Raw genomic sequence first — 14,341 nt, 5'->3', positions numbered from 1 at the left:
AGCTTTTTCCTGAACAGAGGTTGGTTTAATATATGCAATACCCTATGCTGTTTTTAAATTACATGATTAGTGAAGTTTTTTTCTTTAGGGGAGAAGTAAATATTTTTGTTTAACATTGGAGGAAGATGTAAGAGTAATATGTTACTGTTTTAATGATGTTAATGTGTTTTATATGTCATTTGTATTTTATGTATGTGATTTTGTAACCCACTTAAGATTTAAGCAGGCTAGAAGCTTTTTAAATAAATAAAAATAAAATAAATTGTCTTGGAGTCACAGATGAGGTGATAGCTTAATGATACTATAAGAACCATATGACAAAGAAAGTGAAACTTAAATTTGCCTGTCTCTTGTATAAGGCATTGCATGGTGAGGCTTTTGGCTATTTATTTGCCCAGTTTGATTTTTCAGTGTCTTGTCATTTGATAAGGTCAGCCAGTCCTTTTGCCTACTCAACTATCAAAGGTAGGAAACGACTGGCTGTGGTGGGGTGTTTGCTTGCATTTCATGCAGCCCACCTTGGGCCAGATTTTTTTTCACTTATGATTCTAGATTCTTCTTCCTATATGCATTTTAGACATTAGTTGAAGACTTATTTGATCAATAAGTTTCTTATCCTACGATGTATGTATTTTTTGCTGTTTACTATGTATATGCTGTAACTTTGCCGGGGTTGTCCAGCTTTCCTTGTATTTGTGAACTGCATTGAACTGTGAGGTACTTGTGGTATATAAATCAACTATTATGTTATGTTTATAGTAGTTAATGAATAATATACATTATCTCAGGACAAGCAGGCAGCATATTTTCACATGTAGGCGATGTCATCCATAGATAAGTTGACCATACATCCGGTTTTGAATGGGACCATCCCGTTTTCAGACCCCCTGTCCCGTTGTCCCCACACACAGCTTCGGGACGCTCAGGGACAACGGGACAGGCGATCACTTCCTGTCCCCACCTGCCAAGCAGAAAAAAAAAAAAAGCCTCCCTCCTTCCTTTCCCCCGGTCTGCTGCTATCTTACCTCCCTGCTGCTGCTGCTGCTAATCGCCGGCACAAAGTCTTCTTTCCGACGTCAATTCTGACGTTGGAGAGGACGTTCTGGGCCAGTCAGGCAGCGATTGGCTAGCCCAGAACATCCTCTCCTACGTCAGAATTGACATCGGAAAGAAGACTTCGTGTTGGCGATTAGCAGCAGGGAGGTAAGATAGCAGCGGACCAGGGGAAAGATAGGAGGGAGGATTTTTTTTGTGTGTGTGTGGCAGAGAGGGAAGGAGGTAGGCAGGAAAGCAGGCTGGCTTTAGCCAGGTGGAGAGGAAGGGAGGTAGACAGGAAGGCAGGCTGGCTTCGGGGGTGGGGTGGGACAAAGTCTGGAAGGCAGTGAGAGGGACATAGGAAGGAGGCACTGAGGGCACTAAGGACATGAGAAGGAGGCACCGGGGGCACTAGGACGTGGGAAGGAGGCACTGGGGGCACTAAGGACATGGGAAGGAGGCATTGGGGACCCTAAAGACATAGGAAGGGGCACTAAGGACATGGGAAGGAGGCACTGGGGGCACTAAGGACATAGAAAGGAGGCACTGGGGCACTACGGACATAGGAAGGAGGCACTGGGGGCACTAAAGACATAGGAAGGGGCACTAAGGACAAGGGAAGGAGGCACTGGGGGCACTAAGGCCATGGGAAGGAGGCACCGGGGACACTAAGGACATAGGAAGGAAGGAGGGAGGAAATAGAAAGGGACAATTATTGGGCCTGAGTTCAGAAAAAAAGAAATGAAAGAAAGGATACACAGTCAGAAGGAAACGCAACCAGAGACTCATGAAATCACCAGACAGCAAAGGTAAGATAAATGATTTTATTTTCAATTTAGTGATCAAAATGTGTCAGTTTTGAGAATTTATATCTGCTGTCTATATTTTGCACTATACAGTGGTACCTTGGATTACGAGCATAATCTGTTCCAGGAGCATGCTCGTAATCCAAAATGCTCGTTTATCAAAGCGAGTTTCCCCATAGGAAATAATGGAAACTCGCTTTGATACATTCCCTTCCCCCCCACGAGAACTGGGGGGAGATCGAAGGCCCCCCCTGAAATCCGGCATCCTCCCCCCTGCGATGCGGCACCCCCCGCCGTGATTGGGCACCCCCCCACCGCGATCCGGCACTCCCCCGACACGTTTGGACACCCCCCTCCGCGTTCCGGCACCCCTCCCGACGCGATCGGGCACCCCCTCGCCACGATCGGGCACCCCCGTCCGACGACCCCCCCGCTGCTTCATACTGTCATCTGGGCACTGGCACCAGCATGTCCTGTGCTTGGTGCAGGTGCCCGAAGATCGGCCTCCTCTTCTGCTGGGCCTTGAGCATCTGCGCATGCTCAAGGCCTGCGAGTTCACGTTCAGAACGTGAACGTGAACGTGAACCTCCTGAGCATCAGCCCTTTCTATTGCGATGCAGTGACAAGCGTGGCTTCAAATATTGGATTTAGATCCTAATGTCCAAAACCGCCTGGCAAATATTCCATCTTTAGGTGACAAACTTTTTGGTGATAAGATTGAAGAAGTCACCCAAAAGATCACAGGCATGAACAAAGCATGACAACTTTCTCAACCTCTAAATCAGCAAAACCCGAAGCTCCTAGACATTACTAAAACCCTAGACAGTCAGCTACGTCTTTTAAACGGCAATACACTCTACCACCAACATCCTCCAGGACGCTGGCACAAAAGTGCCCTAGAAGCCAACATTCCCCAAAACCTTAGGCTCCATCTCAACAGAGGTTAACTCAGTCCTTTTGACGTGCTTCTAGAGAGCCTGACCACCATTCTGCCTTCTCATCTTCTATCCCACCTCAACGGAGGTCGACTCACCAACTGCCATCAACATTGGTTTCTCATCACCACTGACGCCTGGGTTATGCATGTAGCGAAGGAAGGGTATGCTCTTCATCTGTGAGAAATCCCTCCAAACAAATCATCAAGAGAGTCCTCTTTCAATTCTCAGCAGACTTCCCTCCTTCTGTAGGAACTCTTGGCCCTTCCACAACCCTTCTGCAACAGTGGAAGGAAGGAGTGGCCTAGTGGTTAGAGCGAAATCAGAACCCTTAGCTTGTGGGTTCAAATCCCTCACTGCTCCTTGTGACCCTAGTCAAGTCACTCAATCCTCCATTGCCGCAGGTACGTTAGATAGATTGTGAGCCCACCAGACAGATAGGGAAAAATGCTTGAGTACTTGATTGTAAACCACTTAGATAACTTTGATAGGCAGTATATAAATACCTAAAATAAATAAATAACTCAATGCCATTGAACCAGTACCTCCTCAACAGAAGGGCCAGGAGTTCTACTCCAAGTACTTCCTCATACCCAAGAAGACAGGAGGTCTACAACTGATTCTCGACCTTTGTGCTCTCAGCAAATATTTAGTCAAGGAATTAGTCAAGTGAAAATTCTGCATGTTTTCCCTAGGAACCTTGAATCCCCTCCTCAAGAAGAATGACTGGCATTGCTCTCTGGATCTCAAAGAAGCATACACATATACCCCCATTCTTCCAGCCCACAGATAGTATCTGCATTTTCAAATAGGCTGGTATCACCTCCACCACTAATGGCTTTGCGTCAGCATCCAGAGTGCTCACGTGGAGGGGCATAATTGAAAGGGATGCCTAAGTCCAACTCGCAAGTCATCCAAAGTAAGAAACAGCCTAATACACATTTTTGAAAAATACGTCCAAAATTTTTTTTGTTTCGAAAATCGTCTAATTATACATCCTGCTGATCTGATCGTCCAAGCCGCTAAATCGTCCATCTTTATACCACATTTCCGTCCAACTTTTCGTCCAAGTCAAAAACGCCTAGAACAAGCCCTGTTGGATGTAGGAGGGGTCTGCAAAGTGATGGACTGCACACCCAGACATGCCACCTAAATATTGGGGTACCTTACAGGGCACTGCTGTGAAATTCACAAAAAGGGTGCCATGTCTTCTCCTCCCTACAGCTCCCTTATAGGTTATGGTGAGCCCCCCAAACCACCTCCAGAATCCCCTAGACCCATTTATCTACCACCCCAATAGCCCTTATGGCTGCAGGAGCCACTTATTTGCCAGTACAAAAGGGTTTGGGGGGTGTGTAGGGGAGTGCACATGTTTCATTATCAATGCAGTGATTACAGGGGCTTATGGGCATGGGTCCTCCTCTCTATGGGTCCCTAACCAACCCCCAAGACGACTTAAGCTGCCTCTCTGCTGGGCGACTAGGCTTTCCTATGCCAGGCGGCCAGGTGATAATGGTCTGGAGGCTGAATTTTAAAGGTGTGATTAATATTTTTATGGGGGTGGGGGGGTCAGTGAAAACTGGGGTAGTGTGTGGGGGTCAGTGTTATGTGTTTTCAGTGCTTCTCTAGTGAGTTTAGGTGGGTTTTTGTGACTTAGACCATGTTTTATATGGTCTAAGCCAAAACGTCCAAGTTCCGTCGATCGTGGGCTATATAACTTTCGGTTATACATGCTGTACGACCAAGTCTAAGCCGGCCAACGTCCCGCCCAACTCCTGCCCTCGACACTCCTCCCGAAACGCCCCGTTTAGATTTGGTCATTCAGCGGCACTATGAAGGCCTAGGTCATTTAGAAATACATCCAAACCCCGTTTTTATTATAGGCACTTGTACGTATTTGGGAAATGTTCGTCCAAGTGCTGACTTAGGCCGGTTTTTGGACATTGTTTGGACGTTTTTCTCTTTCGATTATGAGCCCCAAAGTGTTTAGTTGTAGTGGCTTCAGCACTCCGCTCTTACAGCTTTCATGTGTTCCCCTATTTGGATGATTAGTTGATAAAAACGTCGTCACCTCAAGCAGTCCAATCAACCACCAACTCAACAATAAATCTCCTGGAACTTCTGGGGTTTGCAATCAATTACCAGAAATCCCATCTCTAACAAGCCCCAAATCTGGAATTCATAGGAGCTCAACTGGATACAATTCAAACTTGTGCTTACCTTCCTCAACAGAGGCTATACACTCTACTTCACCTTTGCAAATATGTCTCTGCTCTCCAAACCTTCACAGCCTGACAGCTGATGTGAATGTTAGGACACATGGCATCAACAGTCCATATAACCCCGTTCGCACAGCTCCAAATCAGAACTGCTCAATGGACTCTAGCCTCCCAGTGTTGACAGGCTACAGTCTCGCTCTCCCAATATGTCAAGGACACTTCCCCACTCCGTCTGTCTCTTCAGTAGTTGTTTCAACCCACCAACCTCTCCAGAGGCCTGCTATTCTATATTCCTCCACATCAGAAAATACTGACAACAGATGCATCTATGTATTGGTGGGGAGCTCACCTAGACGGCCTCCACACTCAGGGTTCTTCGAATTCTCAGGAAAGATCCCTTCATAACAATCTTTTAGAGTTCTGAGCGATTTGCAACGCTTTAAAGATCACCTTCTAAACCAAGTAATAATAGGATGGACAATCAAGTAGCTCTATACTTTATAAACAAACAAGGAGAACATAGAACATAAGAACTACCATCTCCGGATCAGACCTTAGGTCCATCAAGTCTGGCGATCCGCACACGCGGAGGCCCCATCAGGTGTACCCTGGCATAATTTTAGTCACCCGTATCACTCTATGCCTCTCTAGATTACCCTTATCCGTATCACTCTATGCCTCTCATAAGTTGATGTGCATCTAGTTTACCCTTAAATCCTAGAACGGTGGATTCTACAATAACCTCCTCTGGGAGAGCATTCCAGGTGTCCACCACTCGCTGCGTGAAACAGAACTTCCTGATATTTGTCCTGGACTTGTCCCCCCCTCAGCTTCAGTCCATGCCCTCTTTTCCGTGTCACATTGGACATTGTAAATAACTGTTTTTTTCCTGCTCTAAATTGTCGATTTCTTTCAGAATTTTGAAAGTCTTGATCAGATCTCCTTAGTCTCCTCTTCCCAAGGGAGAACAACCCCAGTTTCTCCACACCTTTCACTAGCTTCATTGCTCATCTCGGCACCCTCTCCAGCAGTTTTATATCTTTCTTTAGGTATGGATACCAATGTTGGACACAGTATAAAGCGGCATTATTACTTTCTCCGATCTACTCATGATTCCTTTCTTTATCATGCCTAACATTCTATTTGCTTTCTTCGCCACCGCTGCGCATTGCGGTGACGGTTTCAGGAGGCACAGGTTCTCGTCCTTTCTGGCTAGGAGGCAATACAGATATGGTATTGGGTGATTTCATGCAACATCTTTCTCAAAGCAGTGTATATAGCAGGCAGACAGAATGCTCTAGTAGACAGACTAAGCAGATTCCTTCAAACTTACGAGTGGTCACTCAGTTCAACTACATTACATCAAGTCTTCTTGATTTGGAGGACTCCACAGATAGACCTGTTTGCATTTTCCAACAATCACAAACTTCCACGCTTCTGCTCCAGACTGTACTCTCCTCATTGCTTAGAGTTGGACGCCTTTCTTGTGGATTGGACAGACAAATTCCTATATGTGTTCCCTCCAATCCTTCTAATTGGAAAGACACTCTTCATACTCAGATCACCATGATTCTCATAGTTCCACGGTGGCTGAGACAACCCTGTTTCCTTCTTCTTCTTCAATTCAGTGTTAGGGAACCAATTCCACTGTAAATCTTTCCAGTTCTATTGACTCAAAACAAAGGATCTCTTCTCAGTCCCAGTCTCCATTCTCTACATCTCACAGCCTGGTTTCTCTCTCCCAATGTACAGATGACTTCTATCTCTCTGCTCCAGTGTCAGCCATCATAGATGCTTCCAGAAAACCCTCCACAGAGCGATGCTACCACTTCAAGTGGACACATTTTACCCTCTGGTGTTGCCTTCAGGCATTATCTCCAGACACATGCCCTCTGTCATCAATGCTGGACTACCTTCTACATCTCTCCGACACTGATCTAAAAACCACTTCAGTATGTGTCCATCTCAGGTCTATCAGTGCCTTTTATATACCTTTGAACAACAAACCTCTGGCTACATACCCATTGGTTTCTAGGTTCATGAAAGGGCTCATAAATTCAAAACCTCCAATCAAATCTCCTCCAGTTGCTTGGGACCTAAATTTATTTATTTAATTCAAAATTTATATACTGCCTAAGTTCTAAGCAGTTTTCTATAAAATATGCATACATAGTTTAAACACAAATCTTAAAATTAACAAACTTCCATTCACTCCAAACTGAAATTATCACATCACTCACTCTCAACAAACAGCTAATTCACAACCTAGAGGTTCCTACAAACAGCTTATCCACAACATGGATGAACAGAATTAACTGCTTGTGGACTCCAAAAACCAATATAGAAACTATTTTCCATAAGGAACAAACTTAACCGGAGCTGGAGTGGTTCTACAGATAAGCCTCCACAAACAGATTCGTTTTTAATAGTTTCTTAAAACTATAACGGTCAGTACATAATTTTAGGTGTTCAGACAACTTATTCCAGAGAGAAACTCCAGCAATTGAGAACATTTTCAATTTCATGGTCACATATCTCACATCTTCTGCTGTTTTTGCTAATAATCTCATGCCACCTTCTAATTTCAGAGCTCTGTTTGGTCACCAGTTTGATGAAACCTCCATTTGAGGTACTTGCGACTACGCTCCTTAAATACCTCACTTGAAAAGTAGTCTTCTTAACTTGTATCACTTCCGCATGCCGAGTTAGAGAACTACAAGCACTAGTATCTGATCTACCTTACACAACTTTTTATCATGATAGAGTTGTTTTTTGCACTCATCCCAAATTCCTACCAAAAGTAGTCTTGGATTTTATCCATCTATAGTTTTATCTGTCTTCTTCCCAAGACCACATTTTCACCCTGGTGAAGCAGCACTCTACACATTGGACTGTACACGCACCTTAGCTTACTATCTAGATCGAAAAAAGCCTCATAGAGCTACTATTCTGCTGTTCCTGTTCTTTGATCCCAACAGGTTACTAAGAGAACAATCTCTACATGGTTAGCAGACTGTATCTCATTCTGCTATGCTTGGACTAGGCTGCCACTGGAAAGTCATGTCACAGCACATAAAGTTAGAGCAATGGCAACTTCAATAGTTTTCTTGCATTTTACTCTCTTTGAAGACATTTGTAAAGTTGCCACCTGGTCCTCAATTCATACTTACACATTCCATTACTGTCTGAAGTCTCATTCCAGACAGGATAGTCAGTTTGGCCAAGCAGTTCTATAAAATTTATCCTCTGTTTAGATGCCAACTTCCCTCCATCTCTTACTTTTTAGCTAGGGAATCTCACTTGTGAGAATATGCTGCCTGCTTGTCCTGGGATAAAGCACAGTTACTTACCTGGAACAGATGTTATCCAGGGACAGCAGGCAGATAAACTCTCCTGCCTCCCCTAATTAGCTTCGTAGCTTGTTTACTTCGTAGCTTGATCCCGCGAGCCGACATCAGGCAGGAAGGCACCAGCGCATGTGCAGTATGAACAGACTTGAGACATCTAAGAAGTGTAAAGTGACAGTACACTTTTGTATTGTTTGTACCAGGCTCTGTTGATATGTCATCTACTTGTGAGAATATCTGCCTGCAGTCCCTGGATAACACCTGTTACAGGTAAGTAACTATACTTTATCCAAGGACAAGCAGGCAGCAAATTCTTACATATGGGTAACGTCATCCACGGAATCCAGCATGGACTGCAAAAATGTAGTCTTGAGACTGCCCTTACTGTGCATTTTTTCAGTGCCTTCCCTCCCAATGTCAACTTGTGGGACCTTCAGGTCTCAGTTTTCTGTGGAGCTGAGAACCTGTTTCTTAGTTTCTCTAAGCATGATAAACTTCTACATTTTTTGTGGTTTCCCATTGTTTTTTTATCTTTTATTTTTGTCATATTTTTCTATTTTATTACTTTATCTTTCATGATTTTTCTACTGACTTTTGATTCCGGCCTGAGGACCCTTTCCAGCCTATTTTCAGTCTAACAAAAGGTGAGGTACTCTTTTTTTTGCCAGCCTATTTTCAGGCCATAAGCGTCTATTTATTTTCATCTTACCATCTACTCTAGTAGTTCTTGGAAACCTAGCCAGTTGGGTTTCAAGATATCCCTTATAAATTCTCTGCTTCCAATCTCAAAACTTCATTTAAAAAGAAGCTACTTAATTCTTTTTATATATAACATCAAACACACTTGGTATCAATTAATGAAAAAATATATTTGTTTAAAATTTACATTATATTCAGCTAATATATACAGGACCCATCAAACACATCCCAAGAAACCACCCCTGTGTTCCATTTACGTTTACTTATCATAGTCCAATAATAATAATAATAATAATAATAATAATAATAACTTTATTCTTGTATCCCGCAATACCATGGAAGTTCAATGCGGTTAACAATAGAAGAGACTGTACATTTACAGCGATGATACATATTACAGTGTTATTACATTTACAAAGATGTTACCTAAATAGCAGTAATAAAAAGGCATATACTAAAGAAGAGACTGTACGTATACAGCGATGTTCCATGTTAAAGCGGTGGTACATTTACAGTGATGTTAAATATGAGGCTATGAAAAGGCAGGGCAATTAGATAAAACAGAGCTTGAGAAAGAGAGGCCATAGTGGCTTGGGAGGGGGGCGTAGTCAGAGGGAATGGAGGCATGTCGAGGTCAGGAGGGTGCAGGGAAGGGGGGAAGGCAGCGTTAGCGGAATTTGTCGAAGAGGTAGGTTTTTAGTGACTTCCTGAACAGGTGGTAGGGCGGGGAGTTGGAGATGAGGGCGGTAAGGCAATTGTTCCATTTGCCCGCTTGGAATGCTAGGGTTCTATCAGTGAATCTCTTGTAGAGGCAGCCTTTTAGGGAGGGAAAGGTGAATAGGTGGGCGTTTCGTGTGCGAGAGGGGCCTGCTATAAGCTGTAGTTGATGAGATCTTGTGCTATTCAATTGTAGTTCTTTTCAAAATACATAATACTATATCCTGTCAGATCTCCTTTTTCATGATGATCTTATCCATGACTGTCCATATCAGGAATGTCCACACTTTTTTGGCTTGCGAGCTACTTTTAAAATGACCAAGTCAAAATGATCTACCAACAATAAAATTTAATAAAACACAAAGCACGTAGTGGGCTCCTTTTACAAAGCCGCGCTAGGGCCTTAACGCGCGGAATAGTGCGCACTAAATTGCCGGATGCACTAGCCGCTACTGCCTCCTTTTGAACAGGCAGTAGATTTTTGGCTAGCACACACTAATCTGGTGCGTGCGTTAAAAACACTAGTGCACCTTTGTAAAAGGAGCCCTATACGCAGAGAAAATGTTAATTATCATTTATATATGGGGGTTTTCAAAGAGGTCAAGGCAGATGACTTTAAAATATGCAATGTCACCTCAGTAACAACTATACAAAAATAAACAAATATACCCCCTCCCCTTTTCCTAAACTGCGATTAGGGTTTTTAGCACAGGGAGCTGCGCTGAATGCCCCGCACTGCTCCCGACACTCATAGGCTCCCTGTGCTAAAAAAACGCTATTGCGGTTTAGTAAAAGGGGGCCATAGTGCAAAATATAGACATCAGATATAAATTTGGACACATTTTGATCACTAAATTTAAAATAAAATCATTTTTCCTACCTTTGCTGTCTGGTGATTTCATGAGTCTCTGGTTGCACTTCCTTTTTCTGACTATAAATCCAATATTTCTTTCTGCCTCCTGCATGCTTCCTCTCCTCCAGACCTCATTCCATTCCTCAACCAACATCTCTGTCCCTCCATGAGTCCAACTTTTTCTTCCTCTCTCTCTGCCCCCCCTTTTCTTTCTTTCTTCCTTCCCCCCCACTGCCCCAAGCCACCGCCAGCCAGGCAGCAATTGGCTGGCCTGGAACTTCCTCTCTGACATCAGAATAGACGTGGGGGGGGGGGGGGGGGGAAAGGCTGTGGGCCCAGCGCTTGTATGCGCCTGGCCTGGCATCAGGGAAGCAGGGAGAACAGAACGCAAAGGCAACACGAGTCTATCGCGGAGCCCGGGATGGGCTCTGCAATAGGCTTGCGTTGCCTTTGCAATCTACTGGTTGATCGCGATCAACCTTTTGGGCACCCCTCGTTCACTAGCCCACCCCCAGACTACTTAAGCCACCTCTGTACAGCTGTATTAGGCTTTCCTATGCCAGGTGCTGATGTTCCGGCAACACCTTGGATCCTTTCTCTCTCTCTTTCCCCACTTCCTTTGCAACAAGGGAAGGAATGAGAGAAAGAGAGATAGTGGACAGTGAGCGAGAGGGAGACAGGTGGCACATGGGGATGGAGGAGAGAGGAACAAATGCTGTGCAGGAGTGGGGAGAGGAAAAAGAGGGAAAATGTCCAGGATAGAAGGGAGTGAGGATGCTGTAAAATGGGAGGAAGGGAAGAGAGAAATGCTTAACCATGGTAGGAGGAGCCAATGGACAGCAACCGCTTGAAGAAGAATTTGCAGAAGACAGAAGGGTGGGAAAGAGGGATGTCACACTCGAGGGAAGGGGCGAGGAGAGAAAGAGAAAGCGTAAAGGAGGCAGAAAGTGTTGGCTCATGGAGAGAGAGGAAGAGATGGATGGGAAGGGAAGAAAGGAGGAATGTCACACTCAAGGGAAGGGGGAGAGAGAAGAGTGAAAAATTGAACTCATGGAGGGACAGAGAGAGATTTTGGTTGGGGAAGAGATTGAGGAAGTGTGCAGAAGGCAGAGAGAAAGAAATGTTGGACTGGGAGGGGGGCCAGAAAGGAGGAAGGGAGGGAGATGTTGGACTGTAGGGGGCAGAAAGGAGAAATGGAGGAATGTTACACTGGGGGAGGAGAGATAACTCAAAGGAGAGAGAGATGTCAAATCTGGAGAAGGGTGATGGAAGGAGGGTGAGAGATGTTAGACCACTGGAAGGGTAAGGGGGCTGGAAGGAGAGAGAAATGCTAAACTAGGGATTGGAAGGGAAGGAGGGAAAGAGATGCTAGATTGTGGGAAGGAGAGGAGAGAGATGCCAGACTGTGGGAAAGAGAGGAGAGAATTGCAAGACTGTGGGAAGGGCGGAAAGGAAGGAGAGAGATGTCGGACCACTGGAGAGAAGGCAGGAGAGAGATGTCGAACCACTGGAAGGAGGGATGGAGAGAGATGTTGGATCACTGGAGGTAGGGAAGGAGAGATGTCGGACCACTGGAGGGAAGGAAGGAGAGAGATGTCGGACTACAGAAAGGGGGAGGGGAGATCACAGACCATGGGAGAGAATAGGAAGGGAAACATGGAAAAGTAGATTGAGAAGAAAGCTGAAAAACTGAAAAAAGTTGAATGTTAAAAGTTAATGCCAAAGATGAATGTAGGGCAGAAACTGAAGAAGAACAGAAAAATAGCCAGTGGATAAGAAGACCCTGGAAACACAGTTAAGAGCATAGACAGAAGGAAATACAACCTGAGACTGGGAAAAGGTTGATTAGAAAAAAAAGAATCACCAGACAACAAACCTAGGGAAAATGATTTTATTTTCAATTTAGTGATCAAAATGTGTCAGTTTTGAGAATTTATATCTGCTGTCTATATTTTCCAGTATATTTATCTATTTTTCTGTATTAATTACTGAGGTGATGATATTGCATATTTTAAAGTTAAATGTTTTTTTGAAAGAGGTCAAGGCAGAATGTAAATGATAATTAAAATATTCTCTGCGTACAGTGTGCTTTGTGTAGTTTAATTTTGTGGTTTACCATTATGTATTGTTAGTAAGATTATATTGTGTGTATGTGAAAAATGAATGGAAGAAATTGCATTACAATTAGTATTTCTATTATGGGGGTGGGATCTTGGGGCGGAGCTTGGGTGGGTCTTGAGGTGGAGCTTGGGTGGGTCTGGGGCAGAGCTTGGGCAGGGGTACTCGGTTAATGTTTGATAGACTTAGGGGGTACTTGGCTTGAAGAAGTTGAGAAACACTGGGGTAGAGCATTATATGATGGGCAATATACAGTGTGACAGTTCCTGGTACAGTGCTGCAGTGATTTCAATGGGGCTTTTTTGGTCTGGTCTAATGAGTTCAAGGAAAGGAAATTAGCAGATATGAATAAATTTCATCTTTGACGGTAATTGACTACCAGACAACACCAGCATCATGTGAGTAGTACATTCCTCAAGGTCTTTGAGATGTACTTTTTTTTTTAACATGAAATGCGCTTATTTTTATTTGTCCAAATAAATCTAACCCTCATACTGGATCAGTGGTCTCAAACCCGCGGCTCGCCAGGTACTATTTTGAGGCCCTCGGTATGTTTATCATAATCACAATTTTGTAAAATTGTAAAATAAAACAGTTTCTCGATCATATGTCTCTTTAGCTATAAAGTGCAATATTATTATTAAGACTTAGTCAAAAGGAAAGATTTGTAAACTATAAAGAGTTTTACCTCATGCAAAATTGTCATTTCTTTAATAAGACATTAACTATTTTTTCTGAGGCCTTCCAAGTACCTACAAATCCAAAATGTGGCCCTGCAAAAGGTTGAGTTTGAGACCACTGAACTGGATGAATTGAATGCCATGTAAACAAAACTCCTATCTTATCACTTTCCTTGTAAGTTGCATAAAATTAAATTGTTATATGGATATATACTCTAGGGTTAAGTATAAGCCTTATTATGGTACATTAGTAATGAATTTGTTTCACTAAGATATTAAAGATGATTAAACTCAATTTTGCTAGAAGCCCTGAGGAGGAGTCTAGTAAGATTTTCCAGGAGGACTTCTTCAAATTCTAGCAGACTTTATATTTAATCAGTTGCAGATGTTCATTGCTTTGTTTTTATAGTCTGTTTTGAAAGTGCATTCTCAAGTGCAAGACTTGAAAGCATTCCCAGGAAGCTGGAAATCATGATATAGAATACTTATGGGTCATTATTTAAATCTTTATTGGACACCTAAGAAGAGCATGCAAACTTACAATTTAAAATGTGTTGGTTTTTTTTTCACTGTCTCCTGCTATAATGTAATAAAAAATGATCTTTAATATTTTTTGATAGGAAGGTGATAGCTGGGAAATAATTGAGGGGCTGAAAATAGGCCAGACTAATGTCCAGAAGCCAGAAAAACATGAAGGATTCATGCTGAAGAAAAGAAAATGGCCTTTAAAAGGCTGGCACAAGGTAATTAGAACAACCTTATAACAAAACAGCTTTTTCATTAAACTGGGCTTTTTAAAAAATAATTCTACATTTAGGGCCTGTTTTACAAAGCCACACGGCAAGAGCCCCGAAGCCCTTTAAATCTCTATGGGCTTCGGGGCCGTTACCGCGCAGCAGCCGCTAGCGTGGCTTTGTAAAACAGGCCCTTAG

General features: G+C 43.4%; 1 protein-coding gene across 8 annotated transcripts in view; it reads left to right on the top strand.

Moving 5' to 3' along the window:
• The window catches only part of OSBPL6 (oxysterol binding protein like 6), a 240,256-nt gene that overhangs the window by 53,110 nt on the left and 172,805 nt on the right, over nucleotides 1-14,341 (top strand). For all 8 annotated transcript variants that reach the window (XM_033946821.1, XM_033946818.1, XM_033946816.1 and 5 more), the window contains exon 3: nucleotides 14,030-14,152. In XM_033946821.1, the coding sequence (XP_033802712.1) occupies nucleotides 14,030-14,152 (123 nt within the window). The remainder of the gene's footprint in view (nucleotides 1-14,029; nucleotides 14,153-14,341) is intronic.

Source organism: Geotrypetes seraphini, chromosome 5 (genome assembly GCF_902459505.1).
Source record: "Geotrypetes seraphini chromosome 5, aGeoSer1.1, whole genome shotgun sequence".
NCBI classification, from domain to species: Eukaryota; Metazoa; Chordata; class Amphibia; order Gymnophiona; family Dermophiidae; genus Geotrypetes; species Geotrypetes seraphini.
Note: the sequence above shows the minus strand (reverse complement) of the source record. Positions and strands in the feature narration are given on the sequence as shown.